This window comes from Triplophysa rosa, linkage group LG5 (assembly GCF_024868665.1).
Source record: "Triplophysa rosa linkage group LG5, Trosa_1v2, whole genome shotgun sequence".
Taxonomy (NCBI): domain Eukaryota; kingdom Metazoa; phylum Chordata; class Actinopteri; order Cypriniformes; family Nemacheilidae; genus Triplophysa; species Triplophysa rosa.
Window position 1 is genome coordinate 5,573,143 of NC_079894.1, and position 23,286 is coordinate 5,596,428.

At 38.4% G+C, this 23,286-nt stretch overlaps 3 protein-coding genes and 2 non-coding genes across 7 annotated transcripts; all 5 read left to right on the forward strand.

Moving 5' to 3' along the window:
- Positions 1-485: 485 nt before the first annotated feature.
- Positions 486-8,562, forward strand: LOC130554555 (GTPase IMAP family member 8-like). 3 transcript variants are annotated; one of them, XM_057334290.1, is made up of 6 exons: positions 486-509; positions 739-774; positions 3,481-3,513; positions 4,111-4,782; positions 4,874-5,560; positions 6,178-8,562. In XM_057334290.1, exons 1-6 carry the CDS (start codon positions 494-496, stop codon positions 8,121-8,123), a joined length of 3,390 nt encoding a protein of 1,129 aa, XP_057190273.1. In that variant the 5' UTR covers positions 486-493; the 3' UTR covers positions 8,124-8,562. The 3 variants fall into 3 exon arrangements, with proteins under 3 accessions (XP_057190273.1, XP_057190274.1, XP_057190275.1); XM_057334291.1 differs by lacking the exon at positions 486-509 and adding an exon at positions 560-641; XM_057334292.1 differs by lacking the exon at positions 486-509 and adding an exon at positions 563-641 and having other exon boundaries at positions 4,368-4,782.
- A 1,974-nt stretch (positions 8,563-10,536) lies between these two features.
- abcf2a (ATP-binding cassette, sub-family F (GCN20), member 2a) lies at positions 10,537-17,464 on the forward strand. Its single transcript, XM_057334031.1, has 15 exons — positions 10,537-10,662; positions 11,466-11,654; positions 11,739-11,951; positions 12,073-12,255; positions 12,658-12,829; positions 13,042-13,137; positions 13,447-13,549; positions 13,649-13,744; positions 15,034-15,153; positions 15,234-15,323; positions 15,742-15,852; positions 15,975-16,037; positions 16,354-16,482; positions 16,594-16,797; positions 16,941-17,464. Exons 2-15 carry the CDS (start codon positions 11,504-11,506, stop codon positions 17,052-17,054), a joined length of 1,845 nt encoding a protein of 614 aa, XP_057190014.1. The 5' UTR covers positions 10,537-10,662; positions 11,466-11,503; the 3' UTR covers positions 17,055-17,464.
- On the forward strand, positions 13,195-13,312 carry LOC130555179 (small nucleolar RNA SNORD89). The gene has a single exon (XR_008963092.1). It is a non-coding gene; the product is annotated as a small nucleolar RNA SNORD89 (small nucleolar RNA).
- Positions 15,473-15,590, forward strand: LOC130555180 (small nucleolar RNA SNORD89). The gene has a single exon (XR_008963093.1). It is a non-coding gene; the product is annotated as a small nucleolar RNA SNORD89 (small nucleolar RNA).
- Positions 17,465-18,075: 611 nt separating the features above from the next.
- Positions 18,076-23,286, forward strand: faim2a (Fas apoptotic inhibitory molecule 2a). Its single transcript, XM_057333993.1, has 12 exons — positions 18,076-18,180; positions 18,671-18,833; positions 18,948-19,081; positions 19,316-19,380; positions 19,537-19,590; positions 19,690-19,740; positions 20,093-20,132; positions 20,265-20,302; positions 20,816-20,903; positions 20,991-21,086; positions 21,198-21,251; positions 21,356-23,286. The coding sequence occupies exons 2-12, from the start codon at positions 18,677-18,679 to the stop codon at positions 21,500-21,502; spliced, it is 924 nt and encodes a 307-aa protein (XP_057189976.1). The 5' UTR covers positions 18,076-18,180; positions 18,671-18,676; the 3' UTR covers positions 21,503-23,286.

Here is a 23,286-nt window from a genome sequence, read left to right on the forward strand (position 1 = left end):
CCATTTCATCTGTTGATGGAATTTGCATACCTGTGCCCTGAGGTGTGCTTGATGGGTATGCATATGTCAGGTGGTATCATTTATATTCAGGAATATTTGTGTTGGCTGTCATAAATCTATTTTATTTGGTAAATTTCATATACTATAAAAAGACATACTGTTTTATGAATGTCTTAAAGTGAGCTGCATATGTAAACAGTAGAGAGTGAGACAGCTTACTAGGGTTTATAAAAGAGCCAGAGACAGACAGACATATGTATTGATGGAGGATAGATTGATATTAAAAATCATGTGATTATTCATAACACATATACATAAGAAAGTAAACTTAGAAATAAGAATATAAAATCACTGACTGATGAATGCATTAAGTTACATTAAAAGTGTTTGTTGAATGGGCCTTTATTATATATCGAGAATGTATATTAAACGTCCACGAGGTGGCGCAGGTGAGTCACAGGTTTCAGTTTTCAGGACAGCAGACTTGATCGAAATGGCGCAGAGTTTGGGTAAGATCGACTTCACCAGATATGTGTAGTGTGTTAAAACTTTCTTCATTGATCAGAATCTAATACTAAAGGCAACTGATCGTGTCGCTTAATAATTTTATTGTATTTCCGTGAAGTTATACGTGTTGAAAAGTGCGTGCATGTAATACTCGGTGTTTACTACAGCTAAAGACACTATTTCTTTATCAATAATAAGACTCGGTAATTTATTTTCCGTTGTCTTTTTCAGATTCAACACAAAACATTTCAACCTTGAATAAGCCACGTAAGTATCACAATCATAGTAGATAATCACATACCTTGTCTTTTCTCTTTTGAATTTCAGATCTGTTATTTCTTAATGGTATCTGCAAGTTTCATATTCTCTTATGACACATCATTATTATTTTAAGAAATGCATTCACAGGGCTGCCTGCCAACTTTTGTGTTCAGATTTCGAGGTGCGCGCGGAGACTCAAATTTCACTTTTCAATTCCACGTTTACAATTTATGTATTTAGATACACATGAAAATATAGCCTAGTAGGCAGAAGGCTACACTAAACGTTTCTGATCTCAAACGGATTGACAAATGCATAGAAGACCGCTCTATTGTTATATCATATGATTATATAATAATAAGTTTTCAATAAGATAAGAGTAAAACTATAATGAAAAGCCTATGTAACCACGTATTTTTCCTCTTGTGTCCCAATTCGGGGGGCTGCGTCCTATGAAGGCTGCATTTTAAGACCGATTGCGTCACATCAGCGCGACTGAAGGCTGGGAACGTTGACCCGATTCGAAGGCTGCTTCAGAGGCAGCCTCAAAATGCGACCTTATTTCGCGGGTTTTTAAAGTCGGCATGAAATTAAAAATGTTTTAGTTTTAATTGTTTTACACAGTGAATGAAGTATTTATTATAAACTATTTATCCGTGCACATCATTATTATTAAAAAAACATTTGCACTTGTGGTCTTTAATCAAAAACGTTAACCTCCTCCGCCTCTCGAAACGACTTCCTGTTGTCCCTGTTGTGATGACGAAAGAGTTGAACTATGGCAGCTGAGAAGGCCATTCTATGAGTTCTTTTTGAAGAATTTTCGGAGCCTGATGAAATCGGTATAAATGCGTGTTTAATACTGTAAAATACATGTATTCTAATATCTTCAATTGTTGCGTATACCGAGCTGCAGCAGACACATTTGTAAACAACTTTACTTCCCATTGTGCGAGCTGTGTCTTTAATACCCCGTGAGTTATACACGTTGCTGCTGATTGGGCTGAAATTCTTGACACACCCACCAAACAAGAGAAAACTTTCTCAAACCCCGTTGCACACCATTGCAAACCGTTTCCAGGAAACATGTCGTTCAACCCGGAAACCGTAGCAAAACGTTGCGCACCGGTTTGAGTTTAAACATGCCCCAGGTCATGAGGAATGGCGCGAGGGCGGGGCTGCAATGACTGACTGATTGCAAACTGGCATTCAAATCTTTCAATTTTTAACGATCCAATCAGTTCTCGGTGGACGAAATCAAATCCCGCCCTACATTTTTTCTCATTTCAGAAGTCGTTTCACTCGGGTATACAGTACGTCCCGATACGGAAAAAAGACGGAAACTACTTTCGTTACAGTATGTTAGACACATTAGTCCCTTTCACACATACAGTCTTTACTGGTAAATTGCAAGAAAATTGCAGTTAACAGATCATGTGTGAACAGGACCTTTACGGTAAAATGGTACTTCAAATTTTCCAGTAATAGAAGTAGTAACATTACCGGCAAATTCCAGTAAGTGGCGATGTGTGAACGAAGAAAGAAGACCCTTACGAAAATGAACCATGTTTTTTTTGTGGTACAAGTGTAGTAACCATGGTTTTTTGGCGTATTGATTACTTGGGGCAAAACAATGATTTTACTACAGTAACCATCGTTTACTATGGTTTGTACAAAAACGTGGTTTTCAAATCATGGTTATTTTGTGATAACCTTGTTTTACTACAGTAACCATGATTTTTTTGTTTTAACTGTAGTAAAACCATGGTAATTTTTCGTAAGGGTTGTGAAAAGGGCTCATTGTTTACTGTCAGTATGCTAGATATATTGTTTACAAGCTGTTTTCTTTATGTTAAAACACTGATATTTAAGTGAGTTGTACTGTTTTTTCAGCATACTCTCTGATATTTGCTCATTTGTAGGGTTGGGAATCGTTTCAATTTTATCGATTCCGATTCCAATTCTGATTCTGCTTATCGATTTCGATTCTTATCGATTCCCAGTTTCGATTCCACAGTTGAAGTAAAACATTTAGATATCAACCTGTATGGTCATTTAGCCTGCGTATAGACTTGTTTGCAAAATATATATATTTATGAGCAGAGTTTTGTGTATATTTACACATAGAAACACACCTTTTCTGATTTATTACAATTTGTATAGTTGAACTACATCATGGTTAAACTGCAGTTACTATAATGCAACTATGGTTAATTTGTGATTCCTGTGCTTTAATACAAATTCTATAGCTAAACTACGCTTACTATAGTAAAAAAATATCGATAATTTTCATAAGGGCTTTTATTGAGATATCAGCAGATCATGCAACGCATGTACTTTTCTGAAAATATGCACACAGGAATTGATAAGAGGAATTCAAATTTTAATTTCAAGTATCCGATTCCTATTCATTTCGATTCCGATCCGATTCCTAGCCTTTCAATTCCGATTCCAAATTGGAATTGATTTTCGATTCCCAACCCTACTCATTTGATAACAAGAAAGAGAGATGATGTATTCATGTGCGTGTGCTTAACCTGCACTGTCTTGTGTCTTTTTAGCGTCCGAGCTGTTTTTGGAGTTTGTCATGTTGCTTTTATGTTTAAATTAGATAAGTCATTTTTAAATAAGTTTATCGTTTTGTAGCTGTAGCTGAAGCTCATGCACAAGTTATCTTCTTTCACTAACAGTTTGTGTTTCTGTGTTTTGCAGGGCGCAGAAACAGTCTATTCCTACCTCCCACTTGTACGTCAATTTTACAAACTTCCTAAAATGTGACGTCACATATGCTGAATATGATTCTAAAAAGTTATATTCATATAAAATATTTATGTAAATATAAAGCAATATATATGTAGTGATGCCCAAACAAAAAACGATTTTATAATAGTCATCGCAGACAACGATGTGTGTATGTGTAATGATGTGTAAATATTAGGGATGTAACAATATCAAAATCTCACTCTACTATAATACCTCGGTATAGAATCGGCATTACGATATTTTTTGCAATATTTTAAATGGCGAATGATGACTTGGAAACGTGCTATAAGCATCCTCTTTTCTTTACCCTCTAATCATAACTGTTGCTTAGAGGTATGAGTTATAGTATGAGATGGGTCAAATGACCTAAAAATCTCTTTGATAAATAAGACAACTGCACCAGATGGACCTTGACAAAGGTAACATCTATTATTTTTCAAACATTCTCTATGTTAGGCCTGGAAGACCTATCGTTTCATACAGTCATGTGACCACGATAATATTGAGATAATTTTGCTGTTGCGATCACACGATACAGATAAAATACATCCCTAGTAAATATTAAATGTGTGCTTGCAGTGAGGATTGTTCTGCTGGGTAAAGATGTGTCAGCAAACAGTCGAGTGGGAAACGTCATGTTCGGGAGATCAGCGTTTGAGAGTGAATCTCTTCCATACGATCATCACAATGAGAGAGTCAGAGGAAAAGGCATGACGCTCATCAACTGTCCTCATTTGCTCCATCCCAACCTCTTGTACTCTCAGATCACAGAAGGAGTGAAAGAGTGTATCAGTATGTTTACTCCAGGACCTCATGTCATCCTTCTCATACTGCAGCATCATGACTTCAGTGAAGAGGACAAACACAGAGTCAAGAGTGTGTTGAAAGAATTCAGCGATCAGGCGATAAATCGCACAATAGTGCTGACTACTGATGAAGAAACACAAAGCTACATGAGTACATCTGTGGTAAAGAATGAATGGATTACTGATTTAAAAGAAGAGTGCGGAGGAGGACATCTTCAGTTTGATGAAGAACGACCAGCATGGCTCTCTGAGATGTTAACAAGGGTAGATGGGATACTGAAGAAAGAACCTGATGAATATCTTGAAAGTAAGGTATCAGGAACATCTGTTGATCCAGAGCCGATGGTAAGATCACAAGAGAAAGATTCTTCTCACAAAGATGATGGAAAACTTACAGAGAGCCATAGAAAGGGAAGAGATGAAGGAAATGTTCAAAGTTCTTATTGTAAGTATTTAAGATTGTGTTCTTATGAATGTCTACACTACAACTTTATTTATATAATAATGCTTTGTCATACTTAAAATATGTTTTTCAGCATCAGTAGCTGTAAAATCAAAGCTGAATTTGGTGTTGTGTGGAACTGATGCGACACTGAAGGTCACCCTATCCAAACTTTTACGAGGAAAAGCGAAAAAACCTTTAAGTCAGAAAGTAATCAGTTCCTCCGTGTGTGTGAAGAAAGAAGAGAAAGTACATGGACATCACATTTCTGTTGTGGAGCTGCCTGCTCTCACTCGACTCTCAGATGAGGAGATGATACATGAAACGTTCAACTGTTTGTCTCTCTGTTATCCTGGAGTCCATGTGTTTCTCATCATTGTTCCTGTCGGTCCATTGTCTAATGAAGACAAAGGAGAAATGGAGAAGATCCAGAAGACATTTTACTCCAGTGAACACTTCATGATGATTTTCACGACTGATGTCGATGTTGACAGAAATGTGACAAATTTTGTAGAATCATATGCTGAATGTCAGAGATTCATCAGTCTTTGTGGAGGACGATACAGAGTGATGGGGTTTAAAGAACATGAAGAATTTAAACCAACATCAGTAGAGCTGCTGGATTATATAAATAACATGAAGTCTGAACCGTATTCACTTCAGATGTATGTGAGATCTCAAGAGAAGAGAGCGAGACATGAAACTGAGGAGAAATATAAAGACGAACTGTGTGAATTGAAGAGTAAAATTAAAGAGTTGCAGCTAAAGGTCAGCTCATATGGTGAGTATTATTTTGAAATAATGACTTCGATGTAATGCAGTAGTAATGTTAAAGGTGCAGTGTGTGAAATTAAGGAGGATCTATTGACAGAAATGCAATATATTATACAGAACTATGTGTTCAGAGGTGTATAAAGACCTTACATAATGAAGTGTTTGAGCCTGTCCTCCGAGTAAAATCGACTCAAAAGGTCGTTTGTGGGTCTTCATTTAATCACCCTCAAGTTGTTTCAAATCTGTATAAATTTCTTTGTTCTGTTGAACACAAAGATATTTGGATGAATGTTAGCAACTGAGATTTCTGGGGGACCATTATCTACCATAGTGAAAGAAATGAACTGTATATTTTTTTGTTCAAAAGAATATGTTTTGAAGAATTTAAGAAAACAAACAGTTCTGTGGCACCTCTGACTAACATATTAGACAATCCCAGAAATCTCAGTTGCTAACATTCTTTTAAATATCTTTATTTGTGTTCAACAGAACAAAGAAATGTATACAGATTTGGCACTATTGAGGATGAATAATTCCTCATTTTGGATAAACTGTCTTTTTAATTACAGAAACAGACATGTGTATTAGGAACTTTAATGTGTGAATTCTTAACTTGACTTTCAGGTGTTGAAGATAAACAGGAGGATCTGAGGCATTTGAGAATCGTGTTGATTGGGAAGACAGGAAATGGAAAAAGTGCAACAGGAAACACAATTCTGGGAGAGGATAAGTTTGAAAGCCTTGCGAGTTCAGACTCGGTGACGACTGTTTGTGAGAAGAGAGTTGGTGAGATTGATGGTCGATCAGTTGCTATTGTTGATACTCCAGGAGTGTTTGACACAACAATGACAAATGAAAAAATACTGGAGGAAATAGTGAAATGTGTGTCGCTGTCAGCACCTGGACCTCATGTCTTCATCATTGTGTTATGTGTTGGAAGATTCACTCGGGAGGAGTCAGACACTGTAGATCTAATAAGAACATTCTTTGGTCCTAAAGTTGCACAGTTCAGCATCGTTTTGTTTACTAATGGAGATAAACTTCGTAATGAATCCATAGAGCATTTTGTGAATAGAAGTAACAATAACGACCTCCAAAAGCTGCTGCGGGACTGTGGAAACAGATTCCTGGCATTTAATAACAATGAAACAGGAGACAGAACTCAAGTGAATCGACTGTTAAACATCATAGAAGAGATGAAAACAACTAACCAGGGTCGATATTTTACGAACAGCATGTTTGAAGAAGCAGAGATCAGCATTAAAAAAAATATGGAGAAAATACTGAAGGAGAAAGAGAAAGAAATTCAGGCTCAAAATGAGGAATTAAAAGCCAAACATGAAATTGAAATGGAAAACATGAAGAAGAGACTAAACGAAGAGAAAAGAAGAACAGACGAGGAAAGAATGAAAATGGAAAGAAAGTTTAGGGAACATAAGGAAACTCTGAGAAAAGAGTTTGAGGAGAAAGAGAAATCAGAACGGCTGAAACGAGAGAAAGAAAAGCAGAAACAATTCGAGGAAGAAAAACAACAAAAAGCTGAATATCATCAGAAGATAGAAGAGATGAAGAAAGAGATTGAACATCAGAGATCACTGTATGAAAAACAGCAGAGAGAGAGAGAAGAGGAGTATAGAAAGAGAGAAGAGAAATTCAGACATGATGTTGAAGAAATGAAATATAAAGAAAGTCTCATCACACAGTTACAAAAGAAACAAGAGGAAGAGATTAAAAAGAGAGAATCCGAGGAGAAAAAGAGGCGTGAACAAGAAGAGAAAGAAAGTGAAGAATGGACCAGAAAAATAAGTGAAGCTGAAAACGACAGAAGAGACATTCAAGAAGAAATTAAACGACAACAGAGAGAATGGGAGGAGAAAATTAAACAACAGATGAGAGAACGAGAGGAAGATGAGAGAAAGAGAAAAGATAGTCATGAGGAGCAACTGAGGGAAAAACAAGAAGAACTGGAGAACATGAGATGGACATTTGAGAAAGAGAGAGAAGAAGAGAGACAACAGAGAGAAGACGAGAGACAGAAACAGAGACAAGAGAAAGAAGAGAAAGAGAGAGAGTATGAAGAGAAGAAAAATGACATAATCAAATGTTATGAGCAGCTGGAACGCGAGAGAAAAGTGATGTGGGAGACAAAAAGTCGAGAATATGATGAGAGAAGAGAAGAAGAGACAAAGAGATGGGAGAAAATGATTGATGACCTTAAAAGACAGCAAGAAAAAGAGATCAAGAGAAGAGAAACCCAGGAGAGAGAGAGAAAAGTAAGAGAAGAGAAAGAGAGACAAGAAATAAAGCAGGAACATGAGCTGAGAATAAAAGAGATGAAGAAGAAACATGAAGATGAAGCCAGAAAACAAGCAGAAGAATTAAATGAGTTCAGAGAGAAAAATGAGCAACATGTTCAAGAGCTCAAACAAATACTGGAAGAACGTCAAAAACAACAGGAATTACTGGAAAAACTATATGAACACTTAAAACAACAGAAAGGAGAAAAAATAGAGGAGCTACGAAAGCAAGTTGAAAAACTGAGAAACAAGTCAAGATGTGTCATCACGTAATTCTGTGAAAACTTGAAAGATTTCTAAGAATCCTTTTAATGCTTCTTTGTGAGTGTTATAGACTCAACAGAGGAAGATGAAGTGGAAGAAGAGTCTCTGCCTCACACATGTAAATGACCACAGCATCACATGAAGAGAAAAGGAGACCAGACACAGGTGCGAAAACTTCTAGAGAATCGAGAAGACGGTGGAGGAAAATGGAGGCCATTACTTAAAGATTCTTGAAGAACCTGCTGGCCAAAAAGACATGACAGCAATTAAAAGTAAAATAAACAATAAAATATTTAGTTGATTTACGACTGTGGAAAGATGAAGAGATCACTCCAGTTTCATCTTAAATCATCATTTTTGCATGTGTCAATTCTAGTCCGGTGTGTTTTTTTTATTTCATCAGACATGTTTGATATAGGGATCTGAGTTTATTTAAAGCAACTGTGTGTGTGTGTGTGTGTGTGTGTGTTTTCTGAGAAATTATTAAATTCTATTTACCAGTTATATTATATCCATTTTCATTTGATCACTGTTGTTTAATCTTATGTTGGATGCTGTATATGTATTGTCTTGCAGATATGACTTTCAGTGGTCTTATTCTCAAGGTAAACGTCATGAGAGACAATGTTGTGACGCAGTAATTTTCCAGTCTATGTTGAATATGCTTCTAGTTAGACGAAGTTAAACTGAGCACTGAAATTCGACTAAGATTATTTAATTAACTCTGCTCATTGTATTCTATCATCACTTTGTCTTCTGCCTGCTGTTCTTCCTGTTCATCTCTGCATCTGCCTCGTGGTTGATCTGAGATGTTAACTCACAACAGAGTTGATATTCTGAAAAAATATAGGCCCAGAGAGAGAGAGAGAGAGAGAGAGAGTGAAATTTAGTGCAAGAACTTGTTAACTGGGTAGGGCTGCACCAGTCATCCGTATAAGTCCTTAAAGGGTTCCTCCAAAAATCAACTTTGTGTGATTTTTTACTCACCCACATGACGTTAAACATGTTTAGAGAACTTCTGGCGTCTTCGGAGCACAAATAAAGATCCGAGAGCTTTCTAGGCCTCCTGATTGAAACCATGGTGTCAGTTTTTGCCAAGGTCCAGAAAAGTACTAAAGACATCATTAAATTGGTCCATCCGCGCATAGTGGCTCAGTAAAAATTTTTTGAAGCGACAAGAATGCTTTATGTGCTAAAAACAAATAAAAAAAAACAACTTTAATCGTTATATTCTCCTCAGTGTATGGGGCGCGTTCACGAGAGCGCTATCAAAAAAGCAAGAATTTTTACAAAAGGCTAGTTTGTAACTATGTAAGTTATTCGATATTTTACAGTTTTCCTGATCACACCTGATCAATTTTACAAGATCGTTGTCAAATGATAAGCCATAAAGTCGTCCATGGCTGCCACACACATCATTTTTGTGTTGCCATTGCCATACTCTAACCACTGAGCCACAGGAAAGCTTACGTCACCACTACCAATCCTCCGTTGTTAAAATTTGTTCCCTGGCAAGTAATTACTCTGTGCATGAATCCCCAACAATGATTTTAGACATTTGTGTCCATATTGCATTATTTGTGAAATTTATAGAGCGATCACGTCTGACGTCCCCGCCAAAGGAAGTAGTCGGTTTTAGCAACATGTTAGCAACCGCCTTTTTAAACACACAACAAAGGTTTTAAAAAAATCGCAAGCCGTTATAACTGTTGTGTTTTATGTCATAGATTAAAACGTGGAAATATTTAGAGGTTATGTTAGCTACAGACCTTAAATCAGGCGATTTACCAAAAAACATTCAAAAAACCCATAAAACTAAATAAATAAGAGGGTATGGACGTGTCGTCATTTTACCACGTGAACACCCCCGTGGGTGGCAAAACACTCAGCATTATTGTGCATATTGTGACTGCTTACAATATCAGGAAACACAGTTCCGCGCAACATTTCAGTGTCCAGGAACACCTGATTCCTTTGCAAGTCTAGTGAAGCCATAAGGATCACCGTCGAGTCCAGCTGCTTGTAAGTTCAGCAAATAATTGCGTGTTTTAGTTCTGGTTTCTTTGTTTCTCCTTTTCTCCTCAGCCATTTTGCCGGTGTTTTGCCACCCAGGGGAGCGTGTCCCAGGGCGTGTCCCGACATGTTCACGTGGGAAAGTGACGTCCATGCATACCCTCTATACGTCATCTCTGTGGTACTCAATTGCTCATTCTGTTTTTAAGTATTTTATAAAGCTGGAAATGAAGGTGTGTTTGCTAGAGAAATTCTAAAAAAAAATACGCTGTATGTCACACTTACTGCGTAGTCGATGTCAGATGTATGTTAGCTTGGACATACCAGTGAGTAAAACGAGAAATAATTTTCTCCTGATGAGAAAACCGTTCAACACTCCACATGCAGATAAATAGGCGGAGCGTCATTGCGTCTCGCCATCTGATTGGCTGGGGAGCCGGTATTGGCGACACGCGCTTAGTGCCGCTTGTAGCGCCAGCCATGAGCTTGCTTCTCCGCTGCTAGCGCTTCATCCATCACCAGGAAGAGAAACTAAGTAAGACAACGATCTAATCTCACAAATTTTGTGGTTTACTTTACTTTTTAATATTCCTTAAATATCGATGTCTATAAAACGTGTTGTCTTCAGTTACACGTTTAGTCATGTTTTCCGGACATCTTTTTGATGGAGTCCAGTTTTGCCGGTCGTTAGCTTGTGAGCTAGCTCGTGGGAACACAATGAACCTCGCGCCTGCTTAACGTTAACTACTTTATTCCTCGTTAAGCAGACAGATTTTTTTAATGCGTTTACTCAATACCTGTTCGTCTGTAAGACACGGTTATATAACAAGATTTACTTGTGATCTACGACCCATTAGTGTGGTATGGATGGTTAGAGTTAGCATTGGTAAATCGCCACATCGGTCGGGCCTCAAACACCGACATGAATTATTCACTTGATAGCAGCAGTATCCCCTGTACTTTACAACTAAAGAATCAGTCTGTCATGTATTTCTCTAATCGCGATATTGTTTAAGAAATTGTCGAAGGATGTTTTTGTACCACCGCCATCATTGCTGTTATTCTTAAATGCGTCAAGGAAAAGTACAGAACTCCACGTGAGCCGGAGCAGCCGTTCCACTGCCCTCTGCTGCCTAAAGATAGATGCATCTCAACCCAGGCCAATAAACGTACTTTATATAGACAGATCTGGCACTTGTTTGTAGAAATTGCATGCACTTCTTAGTTGTACACAAGTACACACGATCGTCGAACTAACTGTCCTGTAAACTATGTTTTCACTATATTATAGAATGAGTGTTTACCTGCCTAACGCAAATCTACTTGCGTTTCTTTTAGATTTTCGGAAGTGCGGTGTTCCTGGGATCAGTTCAGAAATGCCGTCAGATCTAGCGAAAAAGAAGGCAGCAAAGAAGAAAGAAGCAGCCAAAGCCCGTCAACAAAAGCCCACCACAAAGAAAGCAGATGAAGTTGATGGGGATGGGGGGAACCCTGAAGTTCAGCAGAATGGAGCAGCTGATGTCAATGGTGAGATATTCAACAAGTCAGTCTTGATCTATTGTTTGATACTTGAAATAATCTCACCGAGTTCTTCTTTTTTCTTATTTACAGGGATTTCCGGTTTGACAAAGGAGTTGGATGAGTTTGAGCTGAAGAAAGTGGAGGCACGAGCAGTGACCGGTGTGCTGGCATCTCATCCCAACAGCACCGATGTGCACATCAACAGTTTGTCTCTCACGTTTCACGGACAGGAGCTGCTCATGGACACTAGTTTGGAGCTCAACTCTGGTCGTCGCTATGGTCTTATCGGGCTCAATGGAACTGGTAATGACCTTTTAGATGGCTGTATTGATGATTTGATTTATGGTTGTGCCAGGGTCATGCTGTATGGCAGGATTTTCTATTGGTTGATGCGGACTTAAAACAAACTTTAATTTTTGTGCAGGAAAATCCATGCTGTTGTCAGCGATTGGCCACAGAGAGGTGCCCATTCCAGACCACATTGATATTTACCACCTTACCCGTGAGATGGCACCCAGTGAAAAGACTGCCCTGCAGTGTGTGATGGAGGTCGATGAGGAGAGGATTAAGCTGGAGAGAGAGGCTGAGAGACTCGCTCATGAAGATTGTGAGTTTCATGTTGATGGCAATTTCTTTTTTGTAATAATACATTTATATTTATGCAGTTATTTTCTATACAACGAAATTTCATAGTTAACCAGTATGTACAACATTTTCCAGTATGTTCCAAATTTGTTCGTGATCTTCAGGTCTGGAATGAAAAAGAAATAATAGAAATGTACTTGTCAGGTCTACTTGAAACTTTCCACGTTTTCATAGGAACTGCTTCTGTAACAGCTTCCTTTCCTAGGCGTGGTACATGAAGCATCTTAGCTGGATAAGGCTCCTTAATTCTGTGCAGTTTTTAAGGAATCTCTGGGCTAAGGCACACAAAACATACACATTTTTAATTAGTGTTGTGATGTATGAGCTGTACGTTTTTCTTAGTTTGCATCCACTCTCTTTTTAGCCGAATGTGAGAAGCTGATGGAGCTGTATGAGCGTTTGGAGGAGCTGGATGCTGATAAAGCTCAGATGAGGGCCTCGCGGATCCTCAACGGTCTGGGCTTCACGACCACCATGCAGCATAAGAAACTCAAAGACTTCAGCGGTGGCTGGAGGATGCGTGTCGCTCTCGCTCGGTACGTGGACATTTTGCAGCTTTTTTTTTTAGATGCTGGGAGATGATGTAACAAAAGGCCGAATGAAGCGCAGTTGCCTTGTGCTAACTGTGCTGTGACAAAAACTGTCTGAAGCGTTTTTCTGATCCCTCTAACTTAGTGTCAGTGTATTTTTTGCGTTGGTTAATTTTTAAGACGTTAGCGTTTCATCACTTGTTTTGTTTGTTTATCAGTGCACTGTTTCTGAAGCCGTTCATGTTGCTATTGGAAGAGCCAACTAACCACCTGGACTTGGATGCTTGTGTGTGGCTGGAGGAGGAACTCAGAGAGTAAGTTTTATTTTTAGCACAATGCCTGTGAACACAGAATGTTTATTGTGGGTTGCTGCTGATGACATGATGTTAACAAAAGGCCGAATTGTAGCTCTTCCGTCAAGCAGTTTGTTCTCAGTACGGATAGAGCGTTGACAAAAACTAGACCGAAGCGTTTAGCTGATCCATCAACACAACCCATTTTGCTTTTTAAATGTTTATGCACTTGTCCAGTTTATTTAATTCCAGGTATTTTGGGATGGATCGTTTTACTAAAGTGACTTTAACGTATTGGTTGCTTTCAACTGTTTCTTTTCATTTTCTTAGGTTCAAAAGAATCCTGGTTTTGATATCCCACTCTCAGGACTTCCTCAATGGCGTTTGTACCAACATTATTAACCTGCACCAACGCAAACTGAAATATTACACAGTAAGGACACCGATACTTTTACTGTTACGCTGTGCTTTTTGTGATGTTGTCTTTGACCACAAATTTGAGTTTTAATTTTGTAAACCTTTTCTTATGAAGGGTAATTATGACCAATATGTTAAAACCAGAGAAGAATTGGAAGAGAACCAGATGAAACGGTTTAATTGGGAGCAGGACCAGATCACTCATATGAAGGCAAGTATTTTCCAAGCATTTCACTAGGGGTGTCCCCGACTAAGGATTTACATAGTCGAGTCAGAATTGTCGCGTCTTGCCTATAGTCGAAGTATAGTATACTATATTAGTGTGTGTGCGCTCGAGATTGCATGTGGGGATGACACCAGGGTACAGCGCAAAGTGCACATTGATGCACCAAAAAAATCACACATTAATTTACAGAATTTGCTTGGAACAGAACATACCTTTATAATAATTAAAATAAGAAATGAAACGTAATAAGCTAGAATCAAGTCAAAATGTGGAAAATAAATGTGTTTGGGCAAAATGTCTGAAATGCAGGGGAATATCATTTTCAAAACACAAGCCACAAATAGTAAAATTAATGGACATTTTCCTTAAACACCACGTAACAATGCTGTGCCATATAATACTAGACCAGATCTCGCCTCAAAACTATTTTTAAAACGACTCGATAATAATGAATTATTTTTTACAAACGGAAATACAGCACGTTCCTTACCAATGCACTACAAATAAAGTTACTTCATTTACCGTATGTAAAGGAGGAATGCAATAAAGCATCTTACCATTTAAACAGTCAATAAGTCCCTTTCACCTTTTTTTCCTGCGCACTCTTTCTCCGTCCTCCTGACGAGCACGCTTGCTTTCAGTGCAGCGAATGACACGTTCCAAAAGTCTGCGCCGTGCTTGCTATATGCGGTGATTATGGTTATTTCACTATTCTTTTTGTCATGGAGTGCAAAGTTCAGTCTAAGTAAAGGACTACGTGCATTTAAAGAGAAGGTGTTAATTCATATTTAAATGCTCAAACATTCAGTAAGTGACAAATGTTTGGAAACGGTATACACATTAATTTGCGAGTCATCTGCGGGTGCGTGCTGCTTCTCTTTACCGGTCTCACAGCACAGAAGATGCCGAGAGACGTGACCCTGCGCTGGGTCATAGCCAGACCTCTCGCTCATATGCGCGGGCGGTTTCGGTACCAACCCTAAAAATGTCCCTTTTCTTTACTTCATAAATAATATTTTTGGCGGAGCAGTGCGTACCTGTCTGCTACGCCACTGCCCATATAATCAAAATGACATGATCCCCATTGCATAACACCTCTGCGAAGATTCGACTGAGATTGGTAGTCGAATCCGGCTCCTCCTATTGAAGCATCGAATCTTTGACGATTCTGGGTCACCCCTACATTACACAATATTCTTTCTAAGTGGAAATCGTCCAAATTTCTCACCAAGTGACGTCATGTGGTCATGTAACCTTGGCTTGTTCATCCTCAGAACTACATTGCTCGGTTTGGTCATGGCTCTGCTAAGCTGGCCAGACAGGCCCAGAGCAAAGAGAAGACTCTACAGAAGATGGTCGCCTCAGGTCTGACCGAGCGTGTTGTGAATGACAAAGTAAGGAAGAATGCAATAGATTATTCAATGCTTGATATTTAGAACCAACTCAAACCTTGCCTTAATTGTATTTCTTTCAGACCCTGTCATTTTATTTTCATCCCTGTGGGAAGATCCCCCCTCCTGTCATTATGGTTCAGAATGTCAGCTTCAGATATTCAGAAGAAACGGTATGAACGATCTTCACTCCTGTACCTCTTTCATGCATCCTTTGCTGAATTGTTGAGTCTTGAGTCAGATGTTCATGTCTCTTTTTTTGTTTTCAGTTTTTATTTTTAGCACAATGCCTGTGAACACAGAATGTTTATTGTGGGTTGCTGCTGATGACATGATGTTAACAAAAGGCCGAATTGTAGCTCTTCCGTCAAGCAGTTTGTTCTCAGTACGGATAGAGCGTTGACAAAAACTAGACCGAAGCGTTTAGCTGATCCATCAACGCAACCCATTTTGCTTTTTAAATGTTTATGAACTTATCAAGTTTATCATTCCAGGCATTTTGGGGTGCATTATTTGACTAAAGTGACTTCAACATACTGGTTGCTTTCAGCTGTTCATTTTCATGTTATTTTCTCCTCTTGTTTTCAATAGCCATTTATTTATAAGAACCTGGAATTTGGAATTGACTTGGATACACGGGTGGCCCTTGTGGGGCCCAATGGGGCTGGGAAGTCTACTTTGCTCAAGCTTCTTACTGGAGAGGTAATGCGCTTTAGCTCTGCATAAACGACACTTGGCAATTGAAGTTTTCTAGTTCACGTATTATGTGAAATCTAGTGTTTTGCCATTGTTTACATCATTTAAGGAATTATCTTCTCTTTCAGCTCCTGCCTTCGGATGGTATGATTAGAAAACACTCCCATGTGAAGATTGGCAGATATCATCAGGTGTGTTGGCCTTGCTGCATAAATAATATTTTATCTGGGTTTGCAGGTTTTTTGCCTATAATTGTAATTTTCCAAAGTAACTTAACATACAAGTAACACCCGAAAGTGTTAATCCTGCATTATGAGTTTAAAAAGGGCGGTGTATTGAATATTATTGGTTATCTCATGTCTCTTCATTAGTTATTACAAAATCCATAAGACGGGGCATGAGAAACAATGAGATTTGATGTGGCACACAATGGAATGAGGGTGACCATATTATAACGTGTTTTGTGAACTATTTCTTTAATATTTCTAATTTGTTTTTTTCCCATAGCACCTGACAGAGCAATTGGAGCTTGACCTTTCACCTCTGGAGTACATGATGAAGTGTTACCCTGAGATTAAGGAGAAAGAGGAAATGAGAAAGATCATTGGCCGTTATGGGCTCACTGGCAAACAGCAGGTGTGCAGTGTTTAGCTTTGGAAATCCTGTTGTTCTTCATTGCATGCCTTAAAATGGATTCAACTAAAAGACTTAAGTACAATATTATGCGGGCTTGTTTTCTTATACCAGGTGAGCCCCATTAGGAATCTGTCTGATGGGCAGAAGTGCCGAGTCTGCTTTGCCTGGCTGGCCTGGCAAAATCCGCACATGCTCTTTCTTGATGAGCCGACCAATCACCTTGACATTGAAACCATTGACGCTCTGGCTGAGGCCATCAATGACTTTGAGGGGGGAATGATGCTGGTCAGCCACGACTTTAGGCTTATTCAGCAGGTACTGTGAACATTAAGGAAAATCATATTTTTTTTATGTTCCTTAATTTCCTGAATCCATGTAAAATGGTTGCTCGTCAAAGGAATGCTGTTGGCCATGTGTGTTTGTTTTATTCATGACTGACTGGTTTGTGTTTATTTTAGGTGGCTCAGGAGATCTGGGTTTGTGAAAACCAGACCATCACTAAGTGGAAACGGGACATTCTAGCCTACAAGGAACATCTGAAATCTAAAATTGACAAACAGATGCATGATTAATATCTGATATAGTCTGATAAAAGGGCAGTTCCAACACCCCCGCTAGGCAGAATATCGGTGTACAAGTAAATACAAGCATGCTACTTAGACTGCAGTCAATGCACCACCTTTCAAAGTGTCATCTTTTACACTTGTCTCAGTTATCGGGGTTACCAGTGGAGGTAGCGGTCTTGTTTTCATTATATGTTAATATGCATTACAGTATTTGGACTTATCTTTGAGGAACCTATTCAAATCACGGTTAAGCACTTCATTTTTTATTAGAACCCTGTTTTGAGATAGGGCATATGTTGGACAGAGGATAAAATATGAAAGTGAACATCAAGGACTCTTGATGAATTTTATTTAATCAAATATTGTTTAAAGCTGTATTTGCAATGATGTCTGATTAAAAGGGTACATTGACAAGGTATATGCATTTTTCTTTGCCGTCAACGTTAGCTTTTTTCAGCACGTGGAATATATGGTTCAGTGTCTATTCTGTTAAAAGGATAGTTGACCCAAAAATAAATTAAGTATTTTCTTTAATTTATTAATCATTTATTCATGTTCTTAACTTGTATGTGACTTTCTTCCATCAAACACAAAAGATAGTTTTGGTGATTTTTTTTTTTGTGCCCATCCACTAGAAAACATCGGGGTCCAAAGTTGACAATGATATAAACTATGTATCATATAACGCTTTTTTGCCTATGGGTAAATGTTCTACTGTTTTTTTAATGATCTCAAACATATTTATCTGATTTACATGTGAGATTTCAATTAAAATAATTACTTTTATTACTGTACAAACATTGTATTCCCTAAACCTAACTTTCACACAAAACGTTCTGCGTTTTTACGTTTAAAAAAGCTGCTTAGTTTCAAGGTTCAAATGCTTATTTCTGGAGAAGAAAAGCGAAGATTGTTGAATTAAACTACTACTTTACGTGATGCCTTAAATACCTAAGCACATTGGTTGTTATATATGATTAATGTTACAGAAAGGTAGAGTAATTAAATTTTGTTTAATTTTTGACACGGCGTCGTCATTTCCGGAAACACCGGATGTACGTCAGGACACGGTTGAATTGATTGTTTTTACTTGAAAACGCGATTGGCTTTTATCCGTTACGGTTACAGAAAGGTAAATTGTATCAGAGATTGGTATCTAAGTGTTTCATTCGTCAAGTTTTTATGTGAATTTTAATAACGCTTCTTATGTGAATAAATACCCGATAGAATGCGCTTTGAAAGTATCATCGACGAGCTAGCTAAGCTAAGCGCTGTCAGCAAGTATATTACTCCTGTATGAATGATGCTGATTCAATTGTGACAGTTTTACTTCAGTGTAATAGTGTAATACGTGTATAGGTCATCGTAACACAATGTTCATGTTCTGTGCATTTGACAGCTCTCCAGTCAGTTAGACAGATCAACATGCGCGGCTAAAGTGATGTTCGCTATATACTACTTCACAACACTTCACAGTATTTTACATTCAAACCCAAAACAATGCGTTTCATTAGTGTTTGTCAATACATCAGTGTACTCTAAGCACAACTCCAGCTGTGCCTGTCATCCATAATAATGTGTCAGACTGTTTATCTGACCGTTTTAATGTTTTACTTTTACAGTAGACCATGAGTTTGCCAGCTGCACCACCCAGCTATGCCGAAGCCACGGCAGGCGATAAAGAACACGGAACTGGAAACCTAAATTATGCCAGTCAGCCGCCCCCAATGCCGCCTCTATCCCTGCCCATGCATCCCAACTGGGCTTACGTGCATCCTGGCCCCAGTAAGTCACATTATATTGCAGTTTGTATATATTCTTTTAAGTGCAGTGAATACTGTGTTATGAGTCTGCAGTCACGATTTAGTTGTTGTTCTCTCTGTGTGTGTACTCTTCGAGGTCCGGGGTATTCAAATCCTTACGCTGCGGACATGTCCTCGCCCTTCTCTGATCCCAGCTCCAGCAGTAGCTTTGATGGCTTGAATGGGAGCAACTGGGAGGACAAGAATATCCGCCGCATGTTCATCAGAAAGGTGAGAATGCGTTGCTGTTTTTTGTTATGTGTTTGCTCTCTCAAAAATCTGCCATTCAAGCATTGTTCATATACTGATATAAGTTTTGAAACACTTCTTTTGATGCATCACGTTATGCATGTGACATTTCACTTGCCTGACTTCACTTGCTCATCTTAAGGTTGACGTTTACGTGGAGTTGCCCACATGTACCATAGCCAAATAAACATGTCAAAATGTATTTCTGTTTTTTAGGTCTTCTGTATCCTCATGGTTCAGCTGATGGTCACATTTGGTGTGGTGTCACTCTTCACATTTTGGTAGGTAATACATAGGCTACATCACAACAGATGACAATAGACTTTCATTCCACCTTAGGATTTATGCTTTAGGCCATTTATTCTTTAGTTCCCGTACTGTCATTCATTACTGTAGTACTGTCATTCATTACTGTAGTACTGTCTTAAATTCCGCAGTGAGCCAGTCCGGAAGTTTGTCCAGTACAATCGGGTGTTTTATCTAACCTCATAGTAAGTGATGTCTATGCTACAGTACTTCAAATAATTTATGACCGCTTCTGGTCAGATATGTCTCTTAATCTGTTAATGACACTGCATTTTTTTGAACAGCATGACTTTCATGGGAACCTACCTGATGCTTGTATGCAGCACAAATGCACGGTAACCAGATATTAAAGTCGGTCTTACAGCGTCCATAGGGGTCCATATTATGGGTGTCACAGTATATCGGTATTGACAGTAACTGTGATATTAAAAACTATGATTATCTATATTGTGTTTACACGTGTGGTAATATCGTAAAAAATTCAGCACCTGTTTAAAATTTTGCCTTAAGACTCATAGAGGTTACAAACTCTCTCTCTCTGCCTCCCTAGACTCGTAATTTGAGTGTGATTCATTGATCAAATCAAAGAACAAACACCAAATAAGTGTAGTCTAGTGTTTTAAAATACAAAATAAAAGGGTGTAGTGTTATTTTGCATGTCTGAATGTGTGTGTCTCCTATGTACAGGCGAAGATACCCTACCAACATGTGTCTCCTTGGCATTTTTGTAAGTAATACTTCCTTAGTAGTTGTTTTTTTAACAGCCAGCTTTTACTTGTTTATAATGTTTTATTCATCTTAAGTGTGTGTTTTATATCTAATAAAACGAACAGGTTGAATAGTCTGTCCTTATTTGCAGACTTTGGCAATGTCCTATATGGCAGGCATGCTTGCGAGGTAAGATGTTTTACTCACATTTATGCAGAAAAAATACACGGACCTCAATTTGGAACAAAAGATTAGGGCCGATAAAAACAATCAGGTAATAACATTGAGGAATATATTTATAGCTGTAAATTATATCTGATTTGATAATTGCGCAATTAACCATATACTGTATATTCTTTAAATGGATAGTTAAACCAAAAAAGAAATTTCTGTTATCATTTACTCACCCTCTTGTCATTTTAAACCTTTCTTTCTTTTGCAGAACACAAAAGAGGATATTTTGTAGAATGTTGCTAACCCATTCACTTCTAATGTATAGACACAAAACCAATGCAAGTCAATGGTTGCCGCTGTTGTTCGGTTACCATCATTCTTCAAAATATCGTCTTTTATGTTCTACGGAAGTCATACAGTTTTGAAATTACGAGGGTTAGTAAACAATGACAGAATTTTTTATTTTTGGGTGAACAACCCCTTTAAGCCCTTTCATCAATCTATAACTCGCACTCTTTCTATTTTCAGCTATCATAATACCAAAGTGGTGATGATGTGTGTGGGCATCACAGCCCTGGTGTGTCTGGCCATCACGCTCTTCTGTTTTCAGTCCAGGGTGAGCTCACTTTGTGGTTAATAAACCGCTTCTTCCAGATGTGACGCCTGTAGTCTGTTTACACTAGCGTTGTGTTGTGTCATCTAGGTTGACTTCACCACCTGTCATGGATTACTCTTCTCCCTCATGATGGTGCTAATGATAACTGGCCTTCTGCTTTTCTTCACAGCTCCGTTCGGATATGTAAGCTGCTTGCAAACCTCGAATAGATATTATTTATGTAGACTTGGGATCATTACTTTAAAGCTGTTACTGTTATGCTCTGACTAACTCCAAAATCTGCCGCCTTTTCAGATACCTTGGCTGCACACTGCTTATGCCGGATTTGGTGCTCTGGTGTTCACCCTGGTTAGTATTTGTAATGACAAGAGCACACAACAAAACTAAAGTGGATTGTGGTAGATTGACATGTTTATGTTCTTAGAAGGAGATCTGATTTTTTCTCTCTTTAGTTTTTGGCGTTTGACATGCAGCTGTTGATTGGGAACAGGCGGTACTCTCTGAATCCAGAGGAGCACGTGTTCGGAGCCATCTGCCTCTACATGGACGTCATCTACATATTCCTCTTTTTCCTTCAGCTCTTTGGAAGCCGTGAGTGAGGTGTTCGTGCGGCACCCTCCAAAGGCCAGGCTGGAGATCAGCCTTATCCCCTATTAAACATACATACACACACCCCCTTCTCAGTTACTCCAAGGTTTGGTGAGGAGAGAGCAGTCTTCCTTCATTCTGTGTGGCAGTTTGATTTGTGATATTGTTTTTATGTCCTGGTCGTGATCAGGCGGCTCTTTGCACACCTGTAATGCACCCTGGTTGCGAGAAAACCACACTACCAATCAGACAAACACATGCTGTTTAGGATAGACAATCCCCTGCAAACGACCAGTGAGGAGGGTGATCAATGAAACATCTCAGTTCTGTCCCGTGATTTGAAATGCATCAGCACAAAATCATGGTTAGAATTCCAGTAGAGTTAAAAAAGTAACGTGTGTGATTCAGTGGGGAATATAGTGACAGTATTTTTCAATGGTATTATATCTTCGTTTGCACGTTGTATAGTTGAAGTTAATCTTACACCGGACAGGCAGCTCTTTGCTGATGATTATTGAATATATAACAGTCATAGGCTTTTAATCAGTTTCGTCAACAAGTAAAATATTGCGGCGAATAGCTGAGCCAGGTCCATTTGTAAACGTTTGTTTTCCTTGTGCAATAACCGGTTCTTTACTGGAGGACAGCAGCTGTACCTACAGAAAGTTGTTGCCGTCTGTATTTTGTGCCTCCTTTGAATGCTGGTTAATAATGAGGTATTGTTGTATGCAGTTTTAGGGTTGCTTTACATGTGCAGCCTAATCTATAAAAAATATGCTGTGTGCCAAATGTAACCCTGTCACGTGATGAGGACAGAGTTTTTAATTGTGGCACGTCGTCCAACAGGTCAGTCGTGAGGTCTGCAATATACTGTATGTGTCTATAGATTGCCTGAGTTGTGTGATGCTTGGGTGTTTATGCTCATTTTCAAGACTTGCTTTTAAAAATATTGATTTCCACATTTGAGTTAAATGTCTTAAGTACTGACATATTAGGTGCTGATTTGTTTAGAAAGAGATGATGAGAAGAAGACGGGGGCATACTTTATTACATGGGATTATGTGTTCCAATGAACACAGGACTGTATTTCCATTGGCTTTAACATAAAACAAATCTTTTGTCTCTTAAGAACTTACAGGTATAGAGAATGAGTGTTTTTTTCTGTAATGTTTACCTGTATTGACATTCCTCTCTGCTTGTGTTTTTGTAATGCATCTGTAAGCTAACCATTCTTCTAAGTGGATAGATCATTTATTCCTGAAACAGTAAAACATACCAATACACTTCATCTCTTGGTTTAACGTTAACAAAACATTGCCAGAATAAGTGGCCGTTTGGGAAAAACCCTTTGTACATATTTTTCTGAATGCATTTTTTGGTATTAAATGTGCACAGGTTTAAGTTCAAAAAGTTCAGTTCTGTCAGTTAAGTTTGATTTTAAAAACATTTTAGGCGGAGGACTTAAGCTGATCTATGTATTTTATGTGCAGTTGATAGTGTGCATATTAAGTGTGAGTGTTTTTTTTGTGTGTATGTGGATCACCCTATGCCTTTTCTCTCTCTGTGTGCACTTATGTGTCTAACCTATAAACACTGCATGATCTGTGATACAGAGACTCTTATTGTAATGTCACTGAATGTGTGGTAACATAAAACTGAAAAGAGATTACTACAAAGATTCCTGTAAAAAACTGACACTGCGGACAGTGGATAACAACAGGATACTGTGTTTTGAAACCTCATCAGTTCTTTACAATTAATAAATGAAAGAGTGAATCAATAATTGATATCTTGT

What these genes read in the sequence shown, in the direction of transcription:
- LOC130554555 (XM_057334290.1), top strand. An exon ending in TTCAACCTTGAATAAGCCAC is followed by an intron (nt 775 to 3,480) that starts GTAAGTATCACA and finishes TGTGTTTTGCAG; the next exon opens with GGCGCAGAAACAGTCTATTC. An exon ending in TCTATTCCTACCTCCCACTT is followed by an intron (nt 3,514 to 4,110) that starts GTACGTCAATTT and finishes GTGTGCTTGCAG; the next exon opens with TGAGGATTGTTCTGCTGGGT.
- abcf2a (XM_057334031.1), top strand. Translation starts at nt 11,504, where the DNA reads ATGCCGTCAGATCTAGCGAAAAAGAAGGCAGCAAAGAAGAAAGAAGCA. An exon ending in TATCGGGCTCAATGGAACTG is followed by an intron (nt 11,952 to 12,072) that starts GTAATGACCTTT and finishes ATTTTTGTGCAG; the next exon opens with GAAAATCCATGCTGTTGTCA. An exon ending in GAGACTCGCTCATGAAGATT is followed by an intron (nt 12,256 to 12,657) that starts GTGAGTTTCATG and finishes CTCTCTTTTTAG; the next exon opens with CCGAATGTGAGAAGCTGATG.
- faim2a (XM_057333993.1), top strand. Translation starts at nt 18,677, where the DNA reads ATGAGTTTGCCAGCTGCACCACCCAGCTATGCCGAAGCCACGGCAGGC. An exon ending in TCTTCTGTTTTCAGTCCAGG is followed by an intron (nt 20,904 to 20,990) that starts GTGAGCTCACTT and finishes TGTGTCATCTAG; the next exon opens with GTTGACTTCACCACCTGTCA. An exon ending in TCACAGCTCCGTTCGGATAT is followed by an intron (nt 21,087 to 21,197) that starts GTAAGCTGCTTG and finishes CCGCCTTTTCAG; the next exon opens with ATACCTTGGCTGCACACTGC.